We start from the raw sequence: 10,003 nt of genomic DNA on the forward strand, positions 1-10,003 counted from the left end.
CCATGCGGAAACATATCTGCATTTTTACTTTGATATATCAGTAGAAAATATGGTCTGATTTTACTCACAGTAACTTTAATTTGAAGGGGATTTAAAGGAAAGTATGTTTGGGTAGTGAGCAATAAGGCAGTAAGTCTACTAAGCCCCAAAAGACTGTGTACGTTTGATTTAAAGTGATATAATAGTTAGGATCTTGTTACAAAACAACCTGTTATAAAAGTCTAAAAGCAGCAGAGCCAGTGTAGCTCATTTGGTCCCTGTGTTTTTACTCCTTTACTGGACTTTTTCAGCTCTCTAATGGCCCTAAGTGAATTAGGTCTAATGTATCCTATTATGGTGCAATGAGGGCAGGCCAAAGTCATCAAACTCTTTATTTTGATGGATGTGGACACACAGACTCACACAACCACACGTACATGCCCCCCCCACTCCCCTTCCTACCTCTCTTACCACACACCTCTCCTGACTCCAAAGCACACAAACACACCTCCTGACCAGGCGGGCTGCGAGGAAGGAAGTCAATATTTGAGGACTTGAAGCTACCTGGCCTCGTGGTCGAGATCCGCCTCTTACTGTGGGCAAACTATAGAGTTTTCTACAATGCAGCTCTCAGGTTGTTCTGTGTGAGTGTTGCTGTAGGTTATAACACGTCATTACGTTTCCCACTTATGTTGCTATTGGCCCTGAACCCACCATTACGGTAACACTTTACAAATACACAAGTATCGGTGATGTGTGGTTGGCAACCCCCATAACCCTTTCAGATGAGCTCAATAACCCCTTCTTCACCACTCGTCATGTTCCAAATAACCTCTTGTGGATTTGTCACAAACTGGATGTTTAACACTCCTATTTATAGCTATAAGAGTGGATATTGATGTGAATGTTTAGTTGCTTTGATCAAATTGTACAGCTATGTTCATAAATGCTCCAGCTTAAGTGCTACATACTACTCGGAGTAGCAGAAGCTAGTTCTACAATTCATCCATGACTGTTTTTATTCTATAGCTTTTAGCTAAATTCAACTATTTGGCTGCCTATTTCAATTACATCTTTATAATTTCAATTTCAACTGCTTAGCCACTGCTTAAAACAATTTCACCATCTATCCAGAATGTACAAACTATATGTTTTGACCATTTATCCATTAAGTATTTCAACAGCTCACTTGCCAACTAGTTTTCATGCAACATTTACTCTCCATTGCTATGTGGTGACAATGAACTCACATTGATGAGCGTCCTACTGGTTACTGTAAATCTATGAAAGATCAGCATCACACCAGCATTTATTTTTAATGAACCAATTAACATCAGGTTTAGATATAAACAATGAAATCAAACACTATGTAACATTGTGTGTCCCTCACAATTTCCCTTTAATCCGTCTTTGCATCACCGTCCTTTTTTAAATTTGACTAACAAACATTGTGCTCCATAACAGCACCAGATGTCATCGTGACCAAGCAGAGCTGCTGTGATATGTAGGAATAGTCACCATCCTGAACGCCCCAAATGCCCCAAAGGTTTCATGCCCACAGCTAGAGGGTAGAATAGGATTGTTCAGTGTTACGTAACAATACAAATATTTGCAGAAAGCAAGCAAAGGAAGCTGACAAACTACGGGACAAAACTCTAAACAGAGATGTTTGCAGGTGTTCCTTGAATATCTATATTTAATCTTAAATGCAGCCATTTTTCCTGCTACTGCTGAGTTAGTTGTTTAAACTTCTGCAAGGGAAATGTTTAGGAAGTTATGAAGCTATGAACTTTTGAATAACTTTTTGTACCCAGTATATTCAGTTAAAACTGCATATGTAATGGATGACTGCTCCGCAGCTGTTCCAAAATTATGCATTGAGCTATTGTTTACTCTCTGTTGTGTAGAAATGTGAAATACCATGCAGCAGCATTATGTCATTATAGTACATAAATCATTTTTACCATTAGTATAATCATGATTTCTCAGTTTCTCTTCAGGATTTTTTCATGTCTGTGAGGAAAGTCGTGAGCACAAAGACACGGTGCAGAGCCACACAACTGTTAATTGGTGAGAGATGCGTATTGTCAAGTGTTAAGGGGAGCAGCAGGGGGGTGGTGAGGTAAATGATGGCTTACCTGCAGCAGGAAGCTTTTGATGTAAGCTGTGAGCACTCTGTGGAGCTATCACCATGATTTGCATTTAAGCACTGTCACCTTACACTCACTCACACAGGCAGACACACAAATACACACATGGAACAATTACCTGCTTTTCTCAGGTAATTGTGTCTTGGGAGCAGTCAGGAAATACAAGACTGGCAAACACCAACAGATTAGTGAAATACATGGAGTGACAAAACAAAAAGGCTACTGACGTTGTAATTTGATTTAAACACAAATGTCTGCGGATTAGTTGGGATGTAAAAAAAAAAAAAAAAATCAACTGGACATTTTAGTAAAAATTACAATAAAAAAACATAAATAATTAAGGTTTTGTTGGGTTTGCACAAAGGAATGAAAAAAAAACCCTTTTAAAATTAAATATGTGAAACTGCTGTGGAAGCAGATGGGGCTGTCCATTAGAATCCCAAGCTCACAGCAGTAGCGAGCAGATGTGGCAGGAAGGAAGGCTGGGAGGGAAGACTCTGGAGAGAAATCCAGGCCTTCCCTTCCGTGCATGTATGCCTGGATGATCACACCGAAGAGAAATCTACAATTCAACAAGCACTTCATGTAGGCCAATGCCTGCGAGCCTCGCAGCTGCGGACAGAAATCTGCAAGTATCTACAGTGTGTGTCTTTGTGCATCCTCCCTATATGTGTGTGTGTGTGTGTGTGAGAGAGAGGGAAAGAGAGGGGGAGATAAAGATGTGAGGAAAAGGAAGGCGAGGCTGCCATATAAGATTTCCATATTTGTCGGTCTATTATGAAAGGTGCTGTTCTTTTATAATACATCGATAAAATAATTAACTTGTTACTGAGCAGAAAGTAAAGCCTTATTATCATAACATAGAGATGTTAAGATGTCTGCACTGTATCATCTTGTTTCTGTAATATCCATAAACATAAAAATAAAACTAGGCATGCAATATGATTACTACAATCTCATCAGTCTCCCATTTATGTGTTATTAAAATGCATTCTTTACTTTTCAGGTGTGTAGAAGTGCTTTGTCAACAAATCTGCCCCAAAGTGCTTTACAATCGACATATGACATCCTCACATACAGCCTCAGTTTTACTCACTGATTATTTCTGTACAACATGATTATAGAATTATAGTATTAATAATATAAAAGGTAATTAAAAATGTGCTAAAAGAGAAAAAACTAAACGCCACCTGCATGATACGGTCGTAGATTTACTCTTTGGCAGCCCAGTCACGCTTTGAACCCAATTATAAATGTTACAGTAATGGAAATATGTAGGTAAGAATATTATAGTGATATTATAGGAGCCACAAAGTGTGATTAAGTCACCATAAACTCATTATTAAGAATTATAGATTAACTATTGGGCAAATCCTTGGAAACGTTACATTTGCTATTGATCATCTGCATACATTTGATTTTTTGTGTATGTTTCAGCGACATGGACGGTATATTGATGGTGACCTATCCCAGATCCATTCAATTACAAATACATTTAATTCTTCTCTTTCTCTCTCTGTCTCTTTCTTTTTTTTTTTAGCCAAAACAATAATCCCAATTTGGAGGTGTAGTGGTTTCCATGGTGATGTGTGCAAACGGTTAATGGGGCAACTGTTAACCTTTGACTGGTTAAAAGCCCCAAGCTGAGGGAGGGGAGGGGGTGGGGTGGTGGTGGCGGGGTGGGGGGGAGGTTGCAGGGAAACACACACACACACACACACACACACACACTGGGATGTCAGAGAGAAAGGAAATTCACACTCATTTCCTCCGTGTGGTTTCGGTACAAATCAACAACATCCTGTCCTTTTGTGAATCCTGCCTGCCCTCATGCTGGTTTGCGTTTCAGAGTAGGCGTTATGACCCCCGCCCCCCCACACCCCACACCCTTCTCCTCTCCTCCCCTCCCTCCTTCTCCTCCTCCCCCTCTTCTTGTCCTCCGTTTTTTTTTTTTTTTTTTACACTACCATAGAAGCTGTAGTCATACCTCTCATTGTTGCAGAGGAAGGAAGGGCACGTCCTTGTTTGCAATAAACGGCTTTAGATAGAACAGGGACACGAGGGGGAGCGGCCATTATTTAACTTAATCGAGCTGGAGCATGTGATCTGAAAGGTCTTGTTGCATCTTGGTATCCTCGTCGAGGGTACGCTGGTGTAAGTGGAAAATAGCCCCCACGTTATACCACTTTATTTATCACTGATATCATATTCCTGCAGATTTATGCTTTGGCTGGGTGCACTTTTTCTAAACTGTAGGCCATGAAAACATCTTCATGTTTTTCATTAGAAATTCTGGCGGCAGTTTATCAGAATCAGAAGACTATTAAAGATCAGAATCGCCAGCAATGAAAAAAGACGCTAATTCATTGCAGACTTACCCTCCCCACATCCCGCTCCCCCCCTCATCTATTACACAATACCACCATAATCACGTCTCCTTTAACATGTAGCAGGAAGCTGCACAGATAACCGGCTAAAGTAAAGCGAGAGTGGCACCACAGCCGATGAGTCGACTCTTTATTTAAATCAGCCCTGACATTGCCCTTGTGACCAAAAAAAAAAAAGCCCCCACCTCCTCCTTCCCTCACCCCCTTCTCTTTCTCTATCTCTCTCTCTCTCTCTAACACACACACACACACACACACACACACACGCCTCATTCGCCATTTCTTCCCATTCATAAAAATCTCGGCATCGCGCCTGCGCAATGCCATTCGGAGTCCTCCCCATTCATAAAAATGTAACCTCCGCATTTCAGCCCTTCCGAGTCGCTCTGCCCTCCCATTCACAAAAAAAGAGAGAAAAAAAACCCGAGGCATCTGCGCAGTGCCGTCCCTCTCCTTTCCTCTACCCTCCCATTCATAAAAACTCACTTCCCTCCCCCTCGGTGGTTGCAACATCATATCCAAAGCTCTGCGTCCACAACCGCAGTCGCCTTTTACGCACCAGCGAGTGGAGAATAGTGCAAGGGGACCCGCTCTCCTTTCTCCTACCTTGCTCGTATTAATTCCTAATATCTGGACTTACCTTTACTCAACATCTGTGGAGCTACTCACTTGCTCGGACTGGACTATAGCCTGCGCGCAAACGTCGTGCGCAACGAAGAGATGAGAATTTTATCCTGAAACCACAGTAAGTGATCGCCCCTGGTGTTTTCTCATCGCTAAAGGTTTTAAACTTGTGAGCGAGTGGCTGCACAAACCCGAGTATTCAGTCCCGTTGGTGCCTGCGCTCCGCTCTCCCTCTGAACCCGCTGGATCGCAGGCATAAGAAAACGCTCCCTGCAAACTCTATTTTGCAACAAGCTGTTTCCCCCCGACCCGTGTTTGCACTTTGAGTCAATATTTAACCACTGATTTCCTACCAAAAGCAAGGTTGAGGGCGCAGAGAGGGGGAAACGGTGTTGTGTTTTAAAGCGACACTTGTTCAAAATTAGGCTTTTTTTTTTTTTTTTTGACAGCAAATGCGTATTTTAACATCTTCAGCGCCGCTATTTGTGTCTTATTTTGAAGCCAGCGCCGCGGTAACTCGTTATTCCCCAACCTCTGTCCTCCCTGAAGCCTGTACATGTTGGAGCCCATCTCGGGCGGCTCGGTTGCGTGTCTCCTTCTCTCGCTCTGCAGCGACCGCCTGGTTGGCGCACCGTGTCGGTTGTGTCAGGTGTTTTTGCCATTAGGCTTTTTCTTCTTTTCCGACAGACTCCCACGAATGTGTTAAAATGTGTCTTTAATCGGCTGCTTTTGGTTGCCATGAGCGGATAACGTCCAGGTATGCGTATCAAACTACGCATTTAACTGCCACCGATTAAACTACCTCCCAGCCGCCTGTCTGGAGGCACACAGTGTACCATTGCCTTTATCAATGTCGGTCTTTTGTCGTTTACAGATATTAAGAGCGAGGTGTTGAAGACGTGGTTACAATGCCTATATAAACATGCTATTTGAGTATGCCGAGCGGCCGCCTCCGGTTTTTATGACTCAGTCCATTCACATATTGAAGGGAGGGACGCGCGCACACACGCACTTGCACACGCACTGTTCCGGCTTGGAGCTCATAATGGTCTAGATTTGACGATCACAAGCGCTTGTGTCCGTGCCAGCAATGTCGCAACAGGTTTCTCAACCAGGATTTTGCAGATCCGAGGTAAAAAAAAAAGCAGAATAACACGACGGTCAAGCAAAGCAGCGTGACTACTGTCACGTCTGTAGATGAAATAGATCATTAATCAGCCGTAAAAAAAAAAAAAAACGCAGCACGACAGTGTTTAGGTCCCGGAAATAATCATCATAATCCATGCTATGGTCTGAATGTGGGTTGGTTTTTTTTTTTGTAAAAAAAAAAAAGCAAACAAAACCCCGCAGATATGGGTCAGTGGAAATGTCGGCGGCGCTGCGTCTCTTGTCTTCAATCATCTTTTTGTTTTCTGTAAAGTAGGTTAGGTCTTTGCCGGCTGCCGACCGCTCATCGATGAAATGGATGAAACCGATTTCATTCAGGCTCATCATGACTGGAGCGCATTGATTCATGCTCGCAACGCCGAGTGCAGCCAGCAGCTCTCATTCACAAAAACTTGCAGTTCACAAAATCAGATCCATTCATAAATTCCTAGATTTGGCCCATTTCTCTGATTCAAATAAAGAGTATATTGTACAATGTATATGAGAGAGAGAGAGAAATGGTCAGTATGACTTGGTATAAATTCATAACTTGTCTTATTCTACACAAAGACTTCATTTTGGCTTTGTTGAAGTCCCCTTTCTGGCGACAGTCTTCTCTCTTTGCTCTGCCTTGTTTTGCATCTTTGAGTCTTTTGCATGCAAGCCTTGCTCTCTGGTGCTCCCTGCTCTTTGGAGGGGAGGCAACGAGAGCCCAACTTGTATTGTTCTAATGTCAAAGTAAGAATGGAGGAGGTTTGAAACCCTGTTGGTATTCAGTCTAAAGATCAAGATCGTTTGGAAACTCTACATTCAGATTATTGCAGAGATCCGGCCTGGAAAAAAAGAACTTCATTGGGAGACTGAAACACTTTGATTTTAAAGATTTGATAATTGTCTTGAGTGAGTAAACTACTTGTAATATATGTCAAATTTACATGCTGTCAGAGGAATTGATTTGAAATCTATCTGAGATCCCCGTAGTTCTTGGATACTCATTGTATGATTTATTGTAATTTTAGTACTTGAATCATGAGATTAAACACTTGTTCATCATCAACGGTGGCAAAGCAAAAGCAGCAGTAAATTATACCATAAAGGGTAAAAGAAGACATTTTACAACCTGACCTCCAAAACACACTATCATGTTTGATTAAATGTGAGGTTCAATACATTCAGAGGATGTCTTCTCCTCACATCATGTTAAGGGTTTTGACCTCGACATACCCTGGTTTGGTTAAAGACAAGGAGGGCAAGGTGTTCATATCCTCACACTGTGTTCTTTATAACTAACCTGGCTGACATGCTTTAGACAATTTTGTGATGAATTAACTTCATTTAAAATGATTACTGTGTTACTTTCCCCTGTTGCCCTCTGTCATATAACAGTATTCTTTCTTTTTGGTCCAAGCTGAAGTCTTATGGGGAAAAAAAGAGGGAAAAAGAAAAAGAACTCATACCACAGTAGACGCAGCCAGTCATAACTGTCTCTTTTGTATCTGTCTTTTCAGTCTTGCTAAATGCTGCATTAGAGTGAAGACGTGCGAGGCACCAGCCTACACATGGAGTCCAGGGTTCCCCACCACATCCCCGGAGTGTCCTCCTCCCTCATATCCCAGCCCCTGCTGGACAGTCGAGTGCCCTACGGGCGCCTGCAGCACCCCCTCACCATCTACCCCATCGACCAGATAAAGTCCTCGCATGTGGAGAACGACTACATTGACAGCCCCGCCGTTGTCTCCCAGCAGCCACCGAGCCAGAAGTCTGCAAACCGAAGAATCACCTGGCTTGGTCAGAATCAGGAGGCCTTCCTGGGGGCAAACCACAACCATCACCACAATCACCAACATCAGCACCACCAGCAGGGCAGGTGCGAGCCGCACCCTCACCAGGACACCACCACCCACCCTTGGATTTCCTTCAGCGGGAGGCCCAGCTCTATCAGCAGCAGCAGCAGCACCTCATCTGATCAGAGGTTGCTGGACCACGCAGTGCCCACCCCAACGGTGGACCACCAACCACATCTGCACCCCCACCAGGGCTCCATCAACACAATCACTACCCGAACTCCTGGCTGCTTGACTTCCTCTGAATCGAAAGTCCTCACCTCCTCTTCCTCTGCTTCCTCCTGCTCCTCCTCCTCTAAATCGCTGGACCTCAAGTCTGCAAAAATGCCTGCAGGAGGTGTGTGCACCACTGGAGGACAGCAGGGGTTGGCGTTGATCCCTTCTTCCCCAGCTGAGAAGAAGCACCTCCTTCTCTGCGAGCACTGCGGGAAGTGCCGATGCACGGAGTGTACGCTCCCCCGAACCCTACCCTCTTGCTGGGTCTGCAACCAGGAGTGCCTGTGCTCTGCTCAGAGCCTGGTGGATACAGCCACCTGCATGTGCCTGGTCAAAGGGATCTTCTACCACTGCACCGAGGATGAGGACGACGAGGGCTCCTGCGCCGACAAGCCCTGCTCGTGCTCCCAGGCCAATTGCTGCGCACGCTGGTCCTTCATGGCTGCCCTTTCTTTCGTCCTGCCTTGCCTGGTCTGCTATCTGCCAGCTACCGGCCTGGCCAAACTGGGACAGAAGTGTTACGATAATGTCAGCAGGCCCGGCTGCCGCTGCAAGAACGTACAGGGTGGTGTGAGTGTCCCTGCGTGTAAAAACGGAGGCGTGGAAGCAAAAGTTGGGACACTAGAGAAGCAGCAGCAGGGTTCATGATACTGGACCAAACTGGCTAAGAAATGGACAGGACCACACAGTACTTGCTTGCTCTCTATGGATAGGACAATCCAACACCAACCCCTTAAACTACCCCATTAATCTGCTGGAAGATGACTTATGTAAAACAAAGGTACTTAAATGGCTTCTTGACCTATGTTTGATAGGATGGATGATCAAAAGGGCCCTGATCTGAGAGAGTTAGCTAATAAGAATAGCTAACAGGCCCTCTGAGATGTTTTTTGTAAGCATGAGAGAAGAAGAGACTAGACTGCGGGACTGGTGTTTGTGTTGTTTTGCAAAGATGGCTGAAGGCACAAAGTCATTGTACCTCTCTGCTGCTCTGTATTTCTCAGCTAATTTTGTAACGGTAACTAACCAGAAGCTGGTTGCTGATCCTCGGATAACACAAAAGTTATTTGATGGAGATAAATATCTATACACCCCCCCCAACCCACCCCACCCCACCTCACCCCCAAAAGCACAGCCCAGTGTCCCTCTGTCTGAACAAACACGAAAACAAGTGATTACCTATACTGTGGCTCTATGATAGGGCCACTGCGAGAGTGAAACCACCACTTACTCACTCACTCTCTCCACTATTATGATGATCACCATCTTTTAGTGTTGCCATTTTTCCTCTTTTAGCTCAAAGATGCTAGCTTGGTAATGCTAACATTTTATCTCTATGTCTAACTCCATGGAGGAGCTGTAAAAACAAACCTTTGAAGACTTTAGAAGAATAGTAATTTCTCATAATTCTCACTCTGTATTGTGCATAAGCAGTTTCACTGCAAGAGAGAGAGATAATCACTTTACAGTGTGTTTCCTAGTTTTTGGGGGGGAAGCCCAGGCGTCCTAAAAGATTTTGAATGCTGTTCACCAATCACCTCAGAGGTAATGCATGTCATGACCTGCATGCTCTAGTCTAATGGTTACCCACCGTGCTAGAAGTCGATGTGTCGTAGAGAAATGTGTAAAAAAAAAAAAAAAAACTACACCCAACCTT

General features: G+C 43.9%; 1 protein-coding gene across 1 annotated transcript; it reads left to right on the top strand.

Annotated features, from left to right (window-relative positions):
• Nucleotides 1-5,078: 5,078 nt before the first annotated feature.
• On the top strand, nt 5,079-9,454 carry spry4 (sprouty homolog 4 (Drosophila)). The gene is made up of 2 exons (XM_070844252.1): nt 5,079-5,261; nt 7,795-9,454. Exon 2 carries the CDS (start codon nt 7,846-7,848, stop codon nt 8,992-8,994), a length of 1,149 nt encoding a protein of 382 aa, XP_070700353.1. The 5' UTR covers nt 5,079-5,261; nt 7,795-7,845; the 3' UTR covers nt 8,995-9,454.
• The last annotated feature ends 549 nt before the right edge of the window (nt 9,455-10,003 follow it).

The sequence above is a fragment of the Pempheris klunzingeri genome, chromosome 14 (genome assembly GCF_042242105.1).
Source record: "Pempheris klunzingeri isolate RE-2024b chromosome 14, fPemKlu1.hap1, whole genome shotgun sequence".
NCBI lineage: Eukaryota > Metazoa > Chordata > Actinopteri > Acropomatiformes > Pempheridae > Pempheris > Pempheris klunzingeri.

Bases quoted from the DNA above. Each gene is read 5' to 3' on its own strand.
- spry4 (XM_070844252.1), top strand. From the start codon at position 7,846: ATGGAGTCCAGGGTTCCCCACCACATCCCCGGAGTGTCCTCCTCCCTC.